The sequence below is a fragment of the Aulonocara stuartgranti genome, assembly GCF_965226115.1.
Source record: "Aulonocara stuartgranti genome assembly, chromosome: 3".
In the NCBI taxonomy this organism is placed as follows: Eukaryota; Metazoa; Chordata; class Actinopteri; order Cichliformes; family Cichlidae; genus Aulonocara; species Aulonocara stuartgranti.
This window is the reverse complement of record NC_138941.1, coordinates 7,958,947-7,980,726: the sequence shown is the minus strand read 5'-3', so window position 1 is coordinate 7,980,726 and position 21,780 is coordinate 7,958,947. Positions and strand designations below refer to the sequence as shown.

Here is a 21,780-nt window from a genome sequence, read left to right as displayed (position 1 = left end):
TGCTTCCAGTTGATTGAGCTTTGATTCCTGGCACTGTACTGACATTAGTGGCAAAACTACTTCCCTTTTTTCTTTACTTGGTAGAACTTGAAGCTTTAAAGCTGCTTCCAGATTGTGAGTCTTGGATGTTGCCAAACACTGGATCTGATGCTACTTTTACCTGTTTTACTATAAAGGCAACCAGATCAGTGAATACTGCTCTGTAACCATTTTGTTCCTGCAGTTCATAGGCAACAACTCTCCATTTTCCCCTCAATTTGTATGGAAGCTTCATAACAACCATTCTCATATTTGAGGGCAAATCCAACTCCTTCATATAAACAACTTGCTGTGTTAGATTCGAACATCCTTGAAGAAAAAGAGAGAATGACTGTAGACCTTTCACATCCTCACTTTTAATAGGTACAATCCTCTCCATATATGCAGAGGCAATTTTATTTTCGTTCCCAAAATGTTCTTCAAGAAGATCTTTGGCTGTGGAATAGCCCTGCTCAGGTGGTAAGTGCTGACAACTATGCACCAAATCTCTAGGCTTCCCCCTAGTGAACTGCTCTAAAAAATGCAAACAGTCGCTCCAGTTATCAGTTTTAGCTTCCACTCCATTTTCAAAGGCATTCTTAAATGATCTGTACTGTAAAGGGTCTCCATCAAACACAGGGATGTTTCTGGTGGGGAGGACAGAAGATAAGTTTTGTTTTACAAGCAAAGTAGTGATGTCATTTTGTTTTTGCATAATATTTACAATCTCCTTCGTGCAATTCCCAGTCAAAGTAGGAGACTGAGGCTGTGTTTGCTGCGTCACTTGCGCTGAATCATCAACCTGATGTTGGGTTTGACTTTGTCTAGGTACGATTACTTGTGATTCAGATGCAGAATTTATACCAGAGTAATCTCTTGATGTTGGAACAAATGTATCGGCACAAGGATTTAAACTAGGCGCTTCTTGTACGTGCCCTCTTTCAAAATAAGAGTTCATTCCATCAGAATGCTCAGAGCTACAACCTGAATTTATTTTTAAGACACGAAGCTTTGCATTAGTGGCTGCCAGCTCTGTTTCCAAGGATAATGTCTCCTTTTCTTTTCTCAGTTTTTCCTCTTGCGCTTCGATAGAATGTTTTTTCTTTAATGCAGCGAGTCGTCCATGAGCGCTGCCTTGTCAGCCGCAGCTTTAATGCATGCGGAAGATGTTAATGAAATTCGACTTTGCTGTGACAAGGTTTTTGAAGGTGGTTTTACACTTGAGATATTAGAGACACTGTCTTCAGGTTTTATTTCATCCAAACTTTCAACAGCTTTATCATTATGAACAGTATTGCCTTGTTCAGTATACGGCTCGCCCGCCTCCTGCAACCAAACCTTTACTTTGTCCATAAAAACAGAGAATGCTGTCACCTTCGACTGAAAATTTGCAATTTGCCTTTTCACTTCATCTTCTGGCAGTGGCAAACTTAAAAAGGATTCTTGCAAAGCGTTTGCATCTTGATAGCATTTAATAAACTTCCCAAATTCAGAAGACACTTCCTTAACGTTCTCATGTGAGGTCATTAAAGCGGAAATTTTCCCCATGTACTTAGATGCTTGCTTACACATTGAACTGCGCTTTTCTTGGCATGTCTTTATATACAAATCCAAACCTTTTGGCGTAAATTTAACGCTTCTTTTCTCTGCTTGCATCTCAGTGTCATCCTCTCGTTTACTCTTAATATCCGACATTTTTATTGTCCTCTTGGATTATTTCAAACTTTATAAAGATGCACAGCACTCTGAGAATCCATAGCCTAAAGTACAAACATGACATCCATTTACCTGCCTTTTGCAGCGAACAAACATTTCCACAGAGGGCGTTGGCATGTTTCAATTAGCGATCCAATTATGCACCAACTTAGTACATCAAAACTCAGTTCATCAGTCTTTGTAGTGAAATTATGTCTTTAAACTCCAATAGCTTCACCGTTTTCCTTTACGGCTTAAACAATATTATCACTCACCAGCTTTGATGAACGAGTGACATGTTGATCCAGGCCTCAACATCAAATCCGTCTGGATTACTCACCAGACGATCCAATAACTTTTATTCGAGTTCGACGGTGATCCTTGAAATCCTTATATCCATTAATGAAGGATTATTCCTTTGTCCACGGGAAGGTTTTTTACTTTATGTAGTGGCAATTCCTTTACTTTTGAAAGATCAAACGTCCCACAACTTAAAGTCCACAAGCCACTGCTGCACTGAGGTAATATTTCGTACGCAGGAGAAAGAAGTCCACTGTCCAAACCTTTTAGTTGAGAGTTTTGGTTTTGGTTTATTTATCCATCTTGGCAAGCAATAACAAGATCCTTCCTGCTGCTTCTCCTGCTCTGGTAAAAAACCATAGGCCCACCCCAATGCATGCTGGTCCTATACCAGTCTCTTTATTTATAGAAACAAAATGGCCCTACAGCTCTTACTGACTAATTTAACAAAATAACAACAAACAAAACAAATCATTTAAAACAAAATATTAACCGACAAATAAACCCCAAAATATAAATAAACTAATAACAAACTTTAACTAATTTCAAAATAATAAAAAATAAAGAACAAATAGCTCCAACACTATCTATACTTGATAAAAAGCTATGTATTGCAAGTGTATATGGTCCAAATGTTGATGATCCCTCATTCTTTCACGGTTTTTTCAGTGCACTCTCTGAACACTTAGATGGCACACTTGTTCTTGGAGGCGACCTCAACCTTGGACTAAATGAAGACATAGATAGGCTCAATACAGCGGGAACTCAGTGTAATTGGCAGTCCACAAATATAATCAAACAGTATATGAGCGAATTTGGTCTTTGCGATGTATGGCGCTCCCTTCACCCCACCAGTAAGGAATGTACTTTTTTCTCACATGTCCATCACTCCTACTCTCGTCTGGATTATTTTTTGGTCGGCAGCAATATATCACTACTTAAAGATGAAGACTTTATTAAATATTTTAAAAAAGAGTGGACTTCATATTTGGACTATAATGACACTCCCGAAACATCAGCTTCTGTTCTATGGGAAGCAGGGAAAGCTGTGATGAGAGGTAAAATAATTTCTTTCTCATCACATAAAAAGAAAAAAGAAAACAAAAATATTCAGAAATTAGAAAAAAACATCAAATCACTAGAAGAAGCCTACGCGTCCCACCAAGATCAGGAAACATTGAACAAAATACGCAAAACAAAACTAGAATTAAATGAGATAATTAATAAAAAAACAAAATTCTTAGTACAAAGACTACGCTTACAAAATTATGAACATGGTAATAAATCCGGTCAATTTCTAGCAAACCAGCTAAAAATAAATAAAGAAAAAACAACTATATGTGCTGTTCAAGATTTATCTGGGAACACAATATATGAACCGATACAAATAAACAACATTTTCAGGGATTTCTATAAAACGTTGTATTCACCACAAATAAACCCATCTAAAAAAGAAATTGATCAGTTTTTGGACAACATAACTCTTCCAAAATTATTAGACACTCAAGCAATGGCACTGGATTCGCCGCTGACATCAGGTGAACTCCAGGAAGCCCTGATAAGTATGCCCAATAATAAGGCTCCAGGTCCAGACGGCTTTCCTGCAGAATTCTACAAAGAATTCTGGTCGATTCTAGCACCAGTTTTCTACAGAACGTTGTTGGAAATTAAAGAAAAGGGCAGACTTCCATCAAATATGAATTCTGCAAACATTAATCTCCTGCTAAAACCAGGCAAAGACCCTGTATATCCCTCAAGCTATCGTCCAATATCCCTTATAAATGTAGACCTTAACATAATCTGCAAAGCTCTCTCAAAGAGACTGGAGAAAATAACCCCCCTCTTAATTCATCCTGACCAAACTGGTTTCATAAAAGGTAGGCACTCATCAACAAATACACGCAGATTACTTAATTTGATAGACTACTCATACAGTAAAAACCTAGAAACTACAATATTCTCTTTAGACGCAGAAAAAGCATTTGACAGAGTTAACTGGAAATTTCTATTTGCAACTTTACACAAATTTGGTTTTGGATCCTCTTTCATAAACTGGTTAAAAATATTATATAATTCCCCACCAGCTTGTGTCAGAAGAAATGACCAGACATCCTCTAGCTTCTGTCTCTTGAGGGGCACCAGGCAGGGATGCCCAATCTCCCCTTCACTGTTTGCAATTTTTATTGAACCACTAGCAGCAGCAATTAGACAGAATTCAGTAATTAAGGGCATAAAATGCAAGAACGTGTAACATAAAATCAGCCTTTATGCGGATGATGTGTTACTCTTTCTCCAAAATTCACAAACCAATATCTCTGGGGTGATTGAATTGATAAACTCTTTTGCAAGAATATCAGATTACTCAATTAACTGGTCAAAATCTACAGTCCTACCAATTAATTGCTCCCTCCATAATTCCTCTTCTACACCACTGCAATCGGGAAATATAAAATATTTAGGTATTAATGTTTCTCCCAAGCTTGCAGATCTAACTAAATTAAACCATATCCCACTTTTAAAGAAGGTAGAAGATGATCTGGCTAGGTGGAAATGTCTACCCATATCACTCATGGGAAGGGTTGCCGCTATAAAAATGATGGTCTTACCAAAAAAAAATTATTTATTCTCAATGATCCCAACTAAACCGCCACAAGATTGGTTCAGATCTCTAGATTCATGTATGTCCAAATTCCTTTGGAAAAATAAACCCCCACGTATAAGCTTAAAAACATTACAAAAGACTAAGGATAGAGGAGGATTAGAACTACCTAACTTTCAGCACTACTTCTTAGCTAACAGGCTTCAGTTTATCTCAGGATGGCTAAAACATACCCTCTTAGATGAACCTTGGCTAGATGTAGAACAAGCACTTTGCAATAATCTAGAGATCTCAGACCTACCATTTATCAGCTCAAACATCCAACGACATGAATGCTTTAAAAGCATCAACATCAGCTCTTCTCTGACAGCATGGTGGGAGTTTCTAAAATTGACGGCGTCTTCATTAATCCCATGCAAACGTACACCTATCTGGAACAACCCTGACATATTACAAAACAATAATATGATAAACTTTTCAGATTGGAGTGGTAAAGGAATCAAATGTTTAGAACATATACTAGAAGGAACAGAATTTATTTCATTTGACGGACTAGTTACACAATATGGGATCAACAAGAAAAGATTTTTAGAATATCAACAAATTAAATCCATAGTAAAAAAGAAATTTAAACCGGGTCAAGTTGAACTACAAACACCACCAAGTGTGGTTCAATTTCTTACTCTTAAAACCCTCAAATTACTATCCAAAATATACAGAATGCTTTCTAAAACAGATGAATCAATATCACTTCCTATTGCAAAATGGGAAGCGGACTTATCAGTTAACTTAGACCCAAACTTCTGGTCTCAGATTTGCTTAAAAACCTTTCATCTAATTAGAAATCCCAGTCTTCAATTAATTCAATACAAAATATTACATAGAGTGCACTATACAGGTCATCGGATGTTCAAGATGGGCTTTACGTCTACCAACAACTGCTCACACTCCCAAACCAATTCACCGGACAATTATATCCACGCTCTTTGGTTCTGTCCACCAGTGCAGAAGTTTTGGCGTGAGATATGTGAAGACTTATCAAAGTGTCTGAAATGTAACATTCCAACTTCCCCCTTAGTGTGTTTGTTGGGCAGCTTAGATAATGTCACTTCAGAAAAGCATATAGCCCATATGGTTTTCACTGCCCTATGCATAGCCAAGAAAACAGTCCTCATGAACTGGAAAAATAAAAATAATCTTAATTCTAACCAATATAGAAATTATCTATTAGATTACATTAGTCTTGATACAGCCTCTGCCACCACATCAGATCAATTGCTCTGGGCTCCTTTGATCAGCTCCATCACCTAGTGGGGGGGGGGGGGGGGGGGTGGTCATAGTTTGGTCCCGCCTTCACTGTTGTGATTGGTGTGGGGGTAGGGACAGGCCTAGGGTGTCGGGTGGTTCCCCGGAGGCATCTTCCTTGGGGGGGCTCAACCCGGGGTAGCGGTCATGTCCGGTTAGGGGCTCTGTTGGCTCTCAGGTGACTGTTTCCTCGTGGCTGCGTGCAGCGGGGCTAGGGGAGGGTCTGTGCTGATGGACGTGGGTTACTGACCTGGTAGCCTGGCTGCCCCTGGGTGGGTCCGGGATGGGCGTGAGGTTCTGGGGGCGCTCCGTCTCTAGGCTGGGGCCTTGGCCGGGCCTCGGGGGTTTGGGTCCTGGTTGGTGTGTTGCCGGGGTTGTGGGCAGGCGGGTGCATGGGGGCCCAGCCCTGGCGCAGGGTGCCGCCAGTGCGTCGAGCCTCCTGGGGGGCTCTTCAACTGGTGGGGGAGATTGTCACATCTTGCAGGAGCTTTCCTCTCTTCAGGAACTCTCTCTGCAGGAAGGGGAGATACAGGAGAGGTGGAGGAAGATCTCAGCCTGGGCGTATATTGTCTTGTGTAGTCTGGAAGATGAGTGGATGGTGGGGTGGGTGCAGTTTTCTCTGTGGTGGGGTTGGGTGGACTGTCCCGGGCTCTGTGGGGCCGGGAGGCGCTGCTGCACTGGGCCCCGGTCTGGATGGGCCTGGGCCCCCTTTCCTTGGCGGGTCGCGGAGTATGGGGGTGCCTACTGGGGTCAGTGGGGGAGCTGGCCCCAGGGAGGGGTCACTTGCCCCTCCCTTCCTTCCCTCCCCATCTCCAGCTGCCTCCCTCTTCCCGCTCCACCACAACCACCCACACATGCAGGGCCTTGGAGTAGGGGTATGTCACCAGGGTGCAGAGGAGGCTACCCCCCCCCCCCCCCCCTGTCCCCTTCTGGCTGCCTCTGCCTCAATTTTATCCCACAACTTAGACATTCACATTACTCACACTCTCATTACACATACATATAGGATGTTGGGGGTGGGCACGATACACGGAATCCAAGTTACCATCAGGGTGTACACCTCACCCCTGGCGTCGTTGCCCACCTCTCAATTTTAAATACACGTAGACATTGAGGGCTAGCAGGAGGGACTATGCGCTTACCTGCTGCTCTCTGGCAGGTAGCTCCATGCCCTCCTGGGTTTTAATTGCACCTTAGAACACACATGCATCAACACTACAATGAGCGGGTGGAGGGAGGTTTGGAGTCTTCTCTCACCCCCATTCTCTGCGACCTGCTGGAGTGGGGGGCTAGGAGGAGGAGTTGGCCGTCCGACTGCGGTCTGGAGTGTTGGGCCTCCCTGCTGCTGCGGAGTCGGGGCGGTCTGCCTCTCCCCACCGCAGGGAAAAGGGTAACACCACCTGGGTCTGGGTGCAGTTCCCCCCTCCAGGGGCAAGGGTACCTAGACCTGGTTCGTAGAGTACGCTTGGGGAGTGTGATCGTGTGTACAGCGTCTCTTTATGTCTGTCTCCACGTCGGTTGAGTGTGGAGTAAGTGCATATGAGAGCATGAGGGTGGGAATGGATGTTTGTGTCTGTGTGTGCCTGTATGTCTGTGTCTATATGTCAGGTTGGGTATCAGACGCCACCTCTCTGAGGACATCTCAGGCCCTCCAAGTTTTGGAGGCCTATCTCCACCCACCACCACTTCCCCTGCCAGTGGCGGACTCCCTCAGACATCGGTGCGTTGGTGGTTCTTTGTGTCTGGGGATGGGCGTCCGGGTACACGCTGGCTCACTCCTTGGCGGCCGCTTATCGGGGCCTGGAGCCTGGGGCTCGCTGGAGTCACTTCGGAGGTGGGGTGCCCCCGGCCTCTTGGCCTGGGGCTCGGTCCCTCAGGCACAGCTGGCTGCCGGCGGAGCTCACGGGCACGTCACTGCAACCCCCCCTGGCTTCTGCTCCGCGGCTGCTGAGTGAGCCCTCATCTGGGACTCTCCTCAGCTCTTACTGGGAAAGTGGCGCGGCTGCCCCTCTGTTGGTCTTCCTTGGTCTCTTGTGTTCTGGTGAAAAGGTGAATCAAATGGACCATTATGGCAAGGCTGGGATGGTCAATTTGGTAAAGTAAATCCGTTGACACAAAAAAAAAAAAAAAAAAAAAAGTAAATCCGTTGGGCATCTTTCTTTGCCTTTAGACAATAATTCTGATGGCAAAAGAGCCAAACGGGACAGGCAAAAGAAAAAAAAGAGAAAAAAAACAAGGAGAAGAAGAGAAGAACAAGTCCATAACGGCAATGCTCAGTGGCTAGTGGATCTGAGGGCAGACCACAGCGACCTCCCTGAACAGGGTCCAGTAACCATCACAGTGGCAGATATCCAAGAAAGGGTCTCCAGTATGAAGAGTTGGACAGCACCAGGGCCCGACATGGTTCACGCCTACTGGCTAAAGAAGCTGACTGCACTCCACGAGCGTCTGGCAGCACAAATGAACCAGCTGCTAGTTAACGAGAGACACCCGGAATGGCTAACTGAAGGTCGGACGGTCCTGATCCCCAAGGACCCCAAGAAGGGACCGGTCCCCTCCAACTACCGACCAATAACCTGCCTCGGTACTACATGGAAGCTCCTGTCAGGCATCATATCGGCTAAGATGAACAGGCACATGGGTCAATACATGAGTGGGACACAGAAAGGAATTGGCAAGAATACCAGAGGCGCATACCAGAGGCGCAAAACACCAGCTACTGGTAGACAGAACAGTCAGCCGAGACTGCAAGACCAGACTGACCAACCTGTGCACTGCCTGGATTGATTACAAGAAGGCCTATGACTCAATGCCCCACAGCTGGATACTGGAATGCCTAGAATTGTACAAGATCAATGGGACCCTAAGAGCCTTCATCAGGATGTGGCGTACAACACTAGAGGCCAACTCCAAGCCCATAGCACAAGTCACCATCAAGTGCGGGATCTACCAAGGAGACGCTCTGTCCCCACTGCTGTTCTGCATAGGCCTGAACCCCCTCAGTGAGATCATTAACAAGACTGGCTACGGATACCGACTATGGAACGGAGCAGTTGTCAGCCACCTCCTGTACATGGATGACATCAAGCTGTATGCCAAGAGTGAACGAGACATCGATTCACTGATCCACACTACCAGGCTATACAGCAATGACATTGGAATGTCGTTCGGACTGGAGAAGTGTAGTCGGATGGTAACAAAGAGAGGGAAGGTAGTCAGAACTGAGGGGATTGAACTACCAGAAGGCAACATTGCAGACATAGAGGACAGTTACAAGTACCTGGGGATCCCGCAGGCAAATGGGAACCATGAAGAGGCCGCTAGAAAGGCTGCAACCACCTGCAGAGGGTCAGGCAAGTCCTGAGGAGTCAGCTGAATGGTAAGAACAAGATCCGGGCCATCAACAAGAAAGAGGAGGGAGACGAGGAACCATCATGGAAGGACAGGCCGGGGTAGAGGCTGGGGTCTATCACACCAGGCAAGACCCCAGGTGCAGGCTGTGTAAAGATGCCCCAGAGACAATCCAGCACATAACAGCAGGGTGCAAGATGCTAGCAGGCAAGGCATACATGGAACGCCATAACCAAGTGGCCGGCATAGTGTACAGGAACATCTGTGCCGAGTATAACCTGGAAGTCCCGAGGTCAAAATGGGAGATGCCCCCAAGGGTGGTGGAGAATGACCGAGCTAAGATCCTGTGGGATTTCCAGATACAGACGGACAAAATGGTGGTGGCTAACCAACCGGACATAGTGGTGGTAGACAAACAGAAGAAGACGGCCGTAGTGATCGATGTAGCGGTTCCGAATGACAGCAATATCAGGAAGAAGGAACACGAGAAGCTGGAGAAATACCAAGGGCTCAGAGAAGAGCTCGAGAGGATGTGGAGGGTGAAGGTAATGGTGGTCCCCGTGGTAATCGGAGCACTAGGTGCGGTGACTCCCAAGCTAGGCGAGTGGCTCCAGCAGATCCCGGGAATAACATCGGAGATCTCTGTCCAGAAGAGCGCAGTCCTGGGAACAGCTAAGATACTGCGCAGGACCCTCAAGCTCCCAGGCCTCTGGTAGAGGACCTGAGCTTGAAGGATAAACCGCCCGCAGGGGCGTGCTGGGTGTTTTATATATATATATATATATGTTAAGAGATATATTCTAAAACACTTCTTCAGCTGAGACTCACACAGATTTTTCTTGCTAGCAAGGGCAGCCTCCTGAGCTCACACACCAAGAGTGAGCCTCAGAGACTAAGCACTGAGGACTGCCCTGGTCTTTTATTTATACACTTCAGTGAGCGCTTGTTCCATACATTGAAATGTGGAGGTGTACGTGTGTGTGTGTGTGTGTGTGTGTGTGTGTGTGTGTGTGTGTGTGTGTGTGTGTGTGTGTGTGTGTGTGTGTGTGGTACTGCTGATCAAAGGGTCATATAACATGAAAGCACAAAAGCAAACATCTTTGGTCAGGAAGAGGGTAGTCTCCCCCTCACCCTAGATGGTTCACCCTAGATAACACGGTGAGGAAGTCCAGCAGTTCATCTATATGTAAAGAAGCACTTAAACTAAAACAGACGTAGCTACGTTAATCCTACCGTAAAACAATAAGACAAGGTACGACCTCTCCCATGCTCCCAGAGTGCTCTCTAATGCACACAAAGTTTGCAGACTATCAAGGATCAAACCTCTACCAATCTACAACTAATATAAAACTCTAAGCATATATAAGTAGATATTTCTAAGCATAAATGACAATCAACAATACAAAACCTAACAACACTACTTTCCTGACTTTGTAGTGCATAACATTTGACACTTCAAGCTAGTACTGTGACTTAAGAGTTTTGTACAATGGTGATGCTAACTACCTCAGGGAGTTAACCTCTTAAGAAGTATATAAGTTATTTAAGAATCTTGGTGTTCATATTGGTAACATTATATAACATTTGTTATACTAGAAAGTCTCGAAGAGAATTATCAGGTCTGGTTTTCGTGAAGATTTTTTAAAATTACATTTGTATATAAATGAGTGTGAAAGACCATACTATACACACACACACATACAAAATTGTTCAGGTGGGTAACACCAGAGGTTCAGTATGGCTAGCTTTGGTGATGTGAACGCCACATGGGGAGGTAATAAGGCAGATATAACACTATTTTCATGTTAGCAACAGGACATGTAGGGCAGCTGTCACCTCACAGCAAGAAGGTTACTGGTCTGAACCTTGGCTGAATAATAGAATAGAACAGAATAGAGTAGAGTAGAATAGAATAGAATAGCTGGTGACTGTTACCTATCCTCATCCTCACCATCTTGTTTGTCTCTGTGTACCTCGTGGTGATCTGCCTTCTTATCTAGGGTGTACCATGAGTATCACCCAAAGACAGCTAGGATAGGCTACCTGATAAGGACACCTGGTTACAGATAATGGACAAAGCATATCTTACTTCTCAGAAGGTGTTCATAAAGCTTCCTCATCTTCATGAGGATGTCACGTGCAGCACCTTCCGCTGGTTCGATGTGAGTGATCACGTCCCCTACTATACGGCCCTCACGGTCAAACTGTCCAAGAAACAGAATTGGTTGGTAGCCCAGGGCATGTAGCTTTGAAACCTGCAAGAACAACAAAGAAAAACATGCAGCCAGTCTTTCATGTAAGCAAATTGATGTATAACAAACCTTTAAGTTTCACATCTTTGTTTTTTTATTGTTGTCGATAGTTAAAAAGTATTTATGGTGACCAAACCTGTAAATGTATGATAAAATCCATCTTGAAATGTTTTGTCTCTCAGTTAATAGCCGATTAAATTAAAAATCTGAAGTAGCTTAAATAAAAATAGTTGAAGTTTTTTCTAGTTTGATGTCTTTAGTGTGATGATGTTATTCTGATGTGAATAACTTTTTTATTTATGCTCTTTTATAAATTAATATTTTAACATGTCTTGTTAGTTTCTTACTTCATGATATACAAGAAAACATTGACAACTGTGATTAATAAAGAATTGTCTAGCAGACCAACCACTTATTAGATCAGAACTTTAAAACTTACTGACAACTGGGCTGAATTAACCACCCTGCTCGCATTTCTGTTGTTTTTAACAGAGGCAGCCCAGTTACTGTGTTTAAACTGTTCTTGTTTTTTTTTTCAATCCCTCCTTTAGGTTCAGGCTGCCCAGGCATCCACTGCATGTCTTCCTGTTGCAGGTGTTTGGGGCCTGACAGGAAGGGCATGGTTTGGTTTTTGGCTTTGTCATTTCTGCAAATGAAAATGGAACATGTAGGGATTATTTCAGGTTTGTTTTGGTGAAATGATTACAAAAATAATTTGTGACCAAAGAAATAACTTATATTACGAGGCACTATTACTGTCATGGTCTGGAGTCTGCGACTCCGTGTTTATGTTTAGTTTATTAGTATTCTGTGGTTTTGGTTACCTTGGGTGTTTATGCTCTTCTGTTTCATGGTTCATGTTCCTATGTTCTGTGTCCCCTAGTCTGTGTTGTTTCCCCTCGGTCTCCCTGCATCTCTCCATGTGTATTTCCCCGGATCTCCCTGCATCTTCGTTTCTGGTTTGTTTTGTTAGTTTTACCCAGTTTAGGTTCCAGTTTCATGTTCCCAGCGCCTTTGTTGTTTGTTTTCCCCTTTGTTAATAAATACTCACCTGCACCAGAGCTGCCGCGTCCAGGTCCTAAATATTCCACACGGCTTGCCCCGGCAAACCATGACAATCACACCATATTTAGAAAAAAAATCAATCACGAGATTAAAGTCGTTAATATTGAGTTAATTATGAGAATAGGGTTAAAAAAAACTGAATTAATTACAGAAAAGATAGATTGCTAAAATAGAGCAGTACTAACATTAGCTGGGTGGCCAAGCAAGTGTCTTACACATGAGAATACATCACAAAAAAAATTAAATAAACTTTTGCAGAAGTAGTTCTTTTTGTTACACAGACTGCTCTGTGAAAAAATTTCAAGTTTAATATCAGCTGATGATATTTCAGTGAACATGCAAATTACCCACAGAGTTTATCACAACTTACTTAGCTAGCATCTGCCTCGTGTCGAGTCGAAAAATTTGCTGCAGGACCGTGAGTTGAAAGATACATTTACTACGACTCCCAAGATGCATTGCAGTAAAAACCATCCAATTGCCTTGCTTAAGATCTGTTGACGTGTCGCTAAAGGCGCGCTGTAGATAAATATCCGGTTGTTCAGTGATGACGCGACGAATCCTACTTCCGGGCCTAAAGTAGTCTGCGTTTAATATGGCTTTTGTGTTGTTAACATGTTTAATGTTATGCATTTTCTTCTATTTGATCTCAAAAAGCTCCTAAAACAGTCAGTGATCCCTGTTGACCTCCCTCGGCTTTTATTACCGCTAATCATTTATTTAAGCTCAGTTTTTAAAACCTTAGGATGTAACTACAGCCCAGCCCATGCAGCAGTATATGAATGACTAACCTCGTATTGTGGATGGATTATCTCAGTTGTTCTCCTGGCTGAAGTTTGGTCCTTTTACAGCATCCTGCCATGTGATTACATTTGTTCCTGACCACCGAGAACACTCACGTTAACTTTTATCGAGTGGGAAAAAAGTTAGCTTGTTTATATTATGCTAACATAGCTGTGTCGCTAGCGGTCACGTAGCACATCTTTATATACCAGCTAGCCTAACTTCAGTAACCCTACAAACGTCACTGCTGTTTAGTTTTCTGTCTTCATTTATGCTGGAAGTGATAGCAGAGCTGTACGTTTGAATTTGTTTCCAAAACCCCGCAGTCAGGACATGCTATATTGTGTTTAGATAGAAGCTAGCAAGCAAGATAACTCCCTGCTAACTTCTAACTCCGTTTAATGTCATAAATTCCGTTTTCATGGATGCCTGGATGTTAAACTCAATTGTTACACCTGGTAGAGCAGAACGCTGATCATTTTATTAAAGATGAAAGACTTTAGACAGTTTTTCAACTCTCAGTAATGCCACAGCGATCGTTTGATATATGGACCTGCAGCGGAGTTTAGACCCAGACACGGCTAGTGACGTCAGACTGAACAATCGGATTGCAATTTGTAAAAAATAAAATAAAATAAAAAAATAAAATTTGCAATTTTTAATTACATAATTAAACACTGGGCCAGTTTATTTTCGTATTATCACTGGTTATTATTTTAGAGTAAATAAAGGAATAACGGGTAGCACCAAGCTGTTGTTATCTTCATTTCCATAGCAATGGCGGTTGAGGATTATGGGTAGTGTGCAGTTACGGGATTAGTGCGTCTGTGTAAATTGGTCTGATTGGTTGGAGCCAAGCGCATCCAAAACTAACAGGAGTGGTGAATGAATCTATAAATGTGTTTTACATGTGAAATGAAAATAATAAACCTAACAAAGGATTATGTACGTTAAATCTGCGCACTTTCAGATCGTGAATCAGTTTGGAAAACACTGTGTGATGGCCACAACATGAAGCTATTTTATTGTTGAATTATCAGTGATACCTTCATGTGTTTTTGTTGAGAAATGTTAACGATTTCATTAAAAGAAAGCATTAAATTAGGGAGAAAAACCTGTTCGTGAAGAGGGTCCCCGGTTCTCCAGTTAGATTGTGCTTCACGGCATCATGTTTCGCCGTGACAGGGTTATTATTGGAGTAAATAGATGGCTGGAGCCTCTGCTCGAAGCGTCTCTGATCGCCGCGAGCGGGTTTATATTGGAATGAATTGACAACCCACAGCGTCGCATAAAAACGTGGAAGGGTACCTTTAGCGTCAGCATGAGAAGTTAAAGGACGTGACAAATCGTCAGTATTTTACGTGTCGGGAGTGAGAACGGGTTGGTCACCCATATGGAAAAGAAATAGTAAAAACTTATATGATTTACTCATGAAAGTGGCCACTTTCTCATTACTTTCATATATTGTTTTAGTAAGTATCCAAAACATACAAGTTTCATTATATAATTTTTCAAGGGATCTTATATCTGTTTTCACCCTTGTATGCTTTTCATACAAGTTTCACACAAGACAGATACAAACTTTACAGGGAGTGCAGAATTATTAGGCAAATGAGTATTTTGTCCACATCATCCTCTTCATGCATGTTGTCTTACTCCAAGTTGTATAGGCTCGAAAGCCTACTACCAATTAAGCATATTAGGTGACGTGCATCTCTGTAATGAGAAGGGGTGTGGTCTAATGACATCAACACCCTATATCTGGTGTGCATAATTATTAGGCAACTTCCTTTCCTTTGGCAAAATGGGTCAAAAGAAGGACTTGACAGGCTCAGAAAAGTCAAAAATAGTGAGATATCTTGCATAGGGATGCAGCAGTCTCAAAATTGCAAAGCTTCTGAAGCGTGATCATCGACCAATCAAGCGTTTCATTCAAAATAGTCAACAGGGTCGCAAGAAGCGTGTGGAAAAACCAAGGCGCAAAATAACTGCCCATGAACTGAGAAAAGTCAAGTGTGCAGCTGCCAAGATGCCACTTGCCACCAGTTTGGCCATATTTCAGAGCTGCAACATCACTGGAGTGCCCAAAAGCACAAGGTGTGCAATACTCAGAGACATGGCCAAGGTAAGAAAGGCTGAAAGACGACCACCACTGAACAAGACACACAAGCTGAAACGTCAAGACTGGGCCAAGAAATATCTCAAGACTGATTTTTCTAAGGTTTTATGGACTGATGAAATGAGAGTGAGTCTTGATGGGCCAGATGGATGGGCCCATGGCTGGATTGGTAAAGGGCAGAGAGCTCCAGTCCCACTCAGACGCCAGCAAGGTGGAGGTGGAGTACTGGTTTGGGCTGGTATCATCAAAGATGAGCTTGTGGGGCCTTTTCGGGTTGAGGATGGAGTCAAGCTCAACTCCCAGTCCTACTGCCAGTTTCTGGAAGACACCTTCTTCAAGCAGTGGTACAGGAAGAAGTCTGCATCCTTCAAGAAAAACATGATTTTCATGCAGGACAATGCTCCATCACACGCGTCCAAGTACTCCACAGCTTGGCTGGCAAGAAAGGGTATAAAAGAAGAAAAACTAATGACATGGCCTCCTTGTTCACCTGATCTGAACCCCATTGAGAACCTGTGGTCCATCATCAAATGTGAGATTTACAAGGAGGGAAAACAGTACACCTCTCTGAACAGTGTCTGGGAGGCTGTGGTTGCTGCTGCACGCAATGTTGATGGTGAACAGATCAAAACACTGACAGAATCCATGGATGGCAGGCTTTTGAGGGTCCTTGCAAAGAAAGGTGGCTATATTGGTTGCTGATTTGTTTTTGTTTTGTTTTTGAATGTCAGAAATGTATATTTGTGAATGTGGAGATGTTATATTGGTTTCACTGGTAAAAATAAATAATTGAAATGGGTATATATTTGTTTTTTGTTAAGTTGCCTAATAATTATGCACAGTAATAGTCACCTGCACACACAGATATCCCCCTAAAATAGCTCAAACTAAAAACAAACTAAAAACTACTTCCAAAAACATTCAGCTTTGATATTAATGAGTTTTTTGGGTTCATTGAGAACATGGTTGTTGTTCAATAATAAAATTATTCCTCAAAAATACAACTTGCCTAATAATTCTGCACTCCCTGTATAAGATTTATATATATCTTTTCCATATGGGCAGACAGGTATGACCTGAACCACTCTAATGGGCTGCCCTTTACGCCACAATGCTCCAACCGTGAGATTAAAATGCTGTGGTCAACAGTATCAAAGGCAGCGGTCAGATCTAAAAGCAGAAGCACAGCTTAGTCACCTGAGTCAGTGACTAATAAAAGATCATTAAGAACTTTTAAAAGTGCAGTTTCTGTGCTATTAAGAGTTTTAAAACCAGACTGAAACCTCTCAAAAACATTGTGTCTGTTTACAAAAGATTGCAGCTGAACAAACACAATCTTTTCCAAAATTTTCGACAGGAAGGGGAGCTTTGAAATAGGCCTGAAGTTAATGAGGACAGAGTAGTCAAGATTAGGTTTTTTAAGTACAGGCTGTACAACAGCATGTTTAAAACAGCTAAGGCTGCTATTAAAAATAGCTAAAATGTCAGAACTGACAACAATTCTTTTTTAGAAGATGTGTTGGAATAATGTCATTTGGACACGATGATGTCTTTGTGCCACTACATGGGTATGTGAATGGATGACTGGATGTGTAAAGCGCTTTGGGGTCCTTAATGACTAGCAAAGCGCTGCATTCTATTTTTATCCTATTGTATATTTTATTCAATTTATTCTACTGTATATAGTATTTTATTTTATTCTATTCTTTACAGTTGTGTACAGTATTTTATTCTTATTGTATTCTAATTTTGCTATATAACTTTTGCACTGTTCACTTCCTGCTGTGACAAAACAAATTTCCCACATGTGGGACTAATAAAGGTTATCTTATCTTATCTTATCTTATCTTATCTATACAAATACAGACCATTTTACCATTTACTGACAATGACCACTGGAGGGCAGTGATCATGATAGTTTCTCTGGAACAGTCCAGAAGCCTTTCAGTGAAGAAGGATTAGATGCTCAGTGATGTAACTTCAGGTATAACTGTGTGTTTTTCCTGTTATGAAGGTGCTTCATCACCATGGAAACGCCACATTCACATTCACTGAATAATCCTTAAACAAGTTATACACTCTTAAACTGTGTCCCAATTTATGGGCTGCATCCTCATTTGAAGGCCGATTACGTGACAATGACTTGACGAAGGCTGTCCCAATTTGAAGGTTTCTCCAAATGCGGCCGACAAATGCGTCCATCATTTTCACACAGAAGATTGATTAAACAGGAGTGTGAGATGGTAGAGAATTTACTCAAATGTCCTGTTATATTTTAGATGGCAAGGAGCAGACAGTTCAGTTTATTAAACTCCCCCGAGACAGCTGGTGATGCAAATCTGAAGGCTAGACGGTCCCAATTCACAGCCTTGCACTTCCGGCCTTCTTGGTCCTCGAAGGACCCGGCCGACGTAGACCGTGAAGGCCGGGTCCTCCGAAGGATGTGGCCTCTGAATTGGGACACAGCTTTAGTTTAATAATAGATACATTCAGACATTTCCCCCAATTCAATCAAAGTTTTTATTTTATTTTATTTTTTTTTACAGTTTTTCTGTTTCTTAACAAGGCTTTTATTGTGAAAGATCAGCAGCAGGAAGAGTGTTCTTCTCTGTGAAGAAAAACCAAGTGTAAATATGTGTGTTGGTGAGCTCACAGTCAGTGTTTGTGCTCCTCTTTTTTCTAGTTTTAATTCAATTTTATTTATATAGCACGAAATCACAATGCATTTTCTTTCCGTGGCCTCAGACATGCTCAATCTTTTTGTACATCACCTTTTTTCAAATGATAACATAGTATTTGCTGAAACACACTTTCTCCTCCACAGAGTGTGCTATGAGAAATATTTTCTCATTTCCTTCACCTTTCAGACTTTCCAAAGATTGAAGTTTTGACTGTTTGCAAGGACTATAAAAGTTTATTCTAGTGCAAACAGACATCTACAGACTGAACTATCTGTTCAGCAGTCAGAGTGTTTCTCTAACAGGAGACACTCTTTACACTCCACTCAGCACAGGGACACTGAGGAAAAAGGAGAACAGAAATAAAACCCAGGATAAAGAGTTTGAGTGAATGTGGTGTTGAAGGTGTGGAGGTGGATCAGAGTGTCAGAGGAAACTCTGTAGAAGGACAGAGTGCCAGCAGGACAGTCCACATACACTGCTGCTCTGTTAGAGACAGAGGAGGAGGAGGAGGAGGAGGAGGAGGAGGAGGAGATGGATGTTTTTATCATATTGTGTCTGACAGAATGAGGACCACCATCAGAGCAGATCAGACTCCAGGACTGATCATTCCCTCCAAGCCAACAGTCATCACTGCCTCCTTTCCTTCCGATTCTTCTGTAACTCACTGATATATAAACATATCCTCTCCACTCGACCTCCCAGTAACAGCGACCAGTCAGACCATTTCTACACAGCAGCTGTTCATAAACATCAAATCTGTCTGGATGATCAGGATATGACTGAACCTCCTCCACACGTGTCACCTTCCTGTTGTTGTCAGACAGTTGGAGCTTTGTGTTCACTGTGTTTGTGTCGATTGTGAGTTGACAGGAATCTGATGGAGAGAACAAACACAATCCAGCTGCAGTTATTGAGCCATCATCTGTTCATTGATTGACACTTTGATGATGACTCCTGACATGATGAAGATGGTTGAATGTGTGCTGCTTTGTTTTCATGAATCCCATTAAAAACACACTTACACTTCCTCAGACCTGGTCTCAACCATCGGACTCCAGCAGGCTCCACCCTGAAAGGAGGAGGGGGGTCAGAGCAGCACAGTCAGCATGCACACATGGACATTACATGGCTCTCATACAGACTGTTACACACTGATAAATGAACAGTCCAACATTTTCACAAATAAACTTCAATAGCTACGTGGATCAAACTGGTGATGATTTGGATTGATCCTTGATCTGTCAGTACACCACTCTATTGAATGAAATATGACTGATTAAAACCATGACATTCATTATCTCTATATTCCTCTCCTGTTTATCTTGAAAGCTTAAACAGACTGTGATCAGTCAATGTAGCTCATCATGTTGAGTTAGAGAGTTTCTATACATCTATGGTGGTTTTGATGAATGATGAAATTCAATTTAACTTTCAACTTTCTTTAGATAACCCCACTTCACAATTCACAAATCCTGCAGCTGGGTGTCAAGGACTCTAATCCAGGAAGCAGATAGACCTAACAAATGTAACTTTTTTCCACAAAGTTTGCTGCCTCTGTGTTTTTAGATCTTTTGGTTAGTTGTTTCTGTGATGTACTGAAGTAAATTTACAAGCACTTCATACAGTGGCTTGCAAAAGTATTTGGCCCCCTTGAACTTTCCCACATTTTGTCACATTACAGCCACAAACATGAATTAATTTTATTGGAATTCCACGTGAAAGGCCAATACAAAGTGGTGAACACGTGAGAAGTTGAACGAAAATCATACATGATTCCAAACATTTTTTACAAATAAATAACTGCAAAGTGGGGTGTGCGTAATTATTCAGCCCCCTGAGTCAACACTTTGTAGAACCACCTTTTGCTGCAATTACAGCTGCCAGTCTTTTAGGGTCTGTCTCTACCAGCTTTGCATATCTAGTGACTGAAATTCTTGCCCATTCTTCTTTGCAAAACAGCATGTTAGAGAGCACACAGTGCCTCAATCAGGTCTAAAACAGTATAATGAACTAAAGTAGACTGAACTTGAAATTGTACATTCCGTTGTATTAACATTATTAGGTGTCAAAATGGTAAAACACAGGACTTTAGGCTTCATGTCTGAAATTACAGTCATTGATGAGTAAGCCTTTAATCCATTGATATAATATGTGTTTAAATAGTTTTCAGTGGAAAAGACTAAATCCTGACCTGAGAATTTCCAATGTACAGTATGGACTCTCCACTGCAGCAGAAAGAAGCTGCAGTCCTGACTCCTTTATGTTGTTGTTACTCAGGTCCAACTCTCTCAGACTAGAGGACTCGGAGCCGAGAACTGAGGACAATGTTTCACAGCTTTTCTCTGACAGGTTACAGACATTCAGCCTGAAAAATGTTGACAGACAAGACAAATAACACTTGCGTTAAAGTGTATTGATGGTGCAGTTAGAAGCTATTAGATATGTCAGTATTTAAAACTTTTTCAGGACTTGCTGGAATTCTCATTGCCTTATCTTAAACAAGACAAAAATGTGACAGTTTACTCTGACTTGGACTGAAATACTAAAAGTACAAACACATATGAATGAAGTTGACTTATCAGAGTTTTTTGCTATTTGATGAAAAAAAAGCCTAATATCACTTGATCTGACCGCAGAATTTCCAGTTTGCAGTATGGACTGTTCACCCCAGTAGACAAAAGCTTCACTCCTGAATCCTGCAGGTTGTTATTATTCAGGTCCAGCAACCTCAGACAGGAGGCTTGGGAGCTGAGAACTGACGACAGAGCTTCACAGCTTCTCTCTGAGAGGTTACAGTGACTCAGTCTGAAGAAAAGGGGGGGGGGGGAGGGGGGAATCAAAATAAAATGGACAAAAAAAACGAACAATTTAATACATACCATGCATTAACTTTGTAAAAAAAAAAAAAACATATACACATAAAAAATTTATCTAAGTAGGAATCAGTGAGGAGCTGGTAGATATTGTTTTATTGGCTCAGTACACAATAGCACACTCATACTATACTGCTTGAGCCTTTGAGACTAATTGCAGCATTTATGATTCAAAACAACAGTTAACATAGATTGAAGGGGGCTAGATAAGCATATATGCACATATTTTAAAGATGACATATTCTTCTAATATCGGGCTCTAGATTTTTGTTCTCTAACTTCATACTTCAAAATTATATATATATATTTTTTTAAATCTCGTACTGGACCTGGTTGCACACCCTCGGTTTTTTAAAACTGGCTAAAATAATGGTACTGAAACTGTCAGAAAAAGCAGATATGCAGTAAGCAATGTTTTATACTGTTCTGTTGCAATTACTGAAAATAAAAGGAATAAAAAGGGAAAGACAAAGAAGCAGTCTCTGCGAACTTACATTGGCACTAGCCCAACAAGCTAAATATGAAATTAACAATGTAAATAGTCGACGAACTGTGGATAAAGTTGGAAAAACAGGTAGTTAACAAGTAGTTAAAATGTGGTCATGCTGACAAGAGAGATTATAACTTTCCAATGTTTTAATTTTATGATCAAGGGAAACCTTTAAAACACAATTTTTTATGTTTTTTAATATATATTTTTTAAATAGATAAAAATATATTTCTAAATATTGGTTGATTT

The 21,780-nt window shown here is 41.7% G+C and overlaps 2 protein-coding genes across 2 annotated transcripts in view; both read right to left on the bottom strand.

Moving 5' to 3' along the window:
- The window catches only part of LOC309702393 (NACHT, LRR and PYD domains-containing protein 3-like), a 200,764-nt gene that overhangs the window by 162,188 nt on the left and 16,796 nt on the right, over window positions 1–21,780 (bottom strand). The window lies entirely within an intron of this gene.
- LOC309702193 (protein NLRC3-like) overlaps window positions 18,037–21,780 on the bottom strand; it is a 70,362-nt gene continuing 66,618 nt past the window's right edge. The window contains exons 8-11 of the mRNA XM_082526699.1: window positions 20,800–20,973; window positions 20,360–20,533; window positions 19,191–19,237; window positions 18,037–19,042 (exon numbers count right to left, since the gene is read on the bottom strand). Of these exons, the coding sequence (XP_082382825.1) occupies window positions 18,492–19,042; window positions 19,191–19,237; window positions 20,360–20,533; window positions 20,800–20,973 (946 nt within the window). The 3' untranslated portion in view covers window positions 18,037–18,491. The remainder of the gene's footprint in view (window positions 19,043–19,190; window positions 19,238–20,359; window positions 20,534–20,799; window positions 20,974–21,780) is intronic.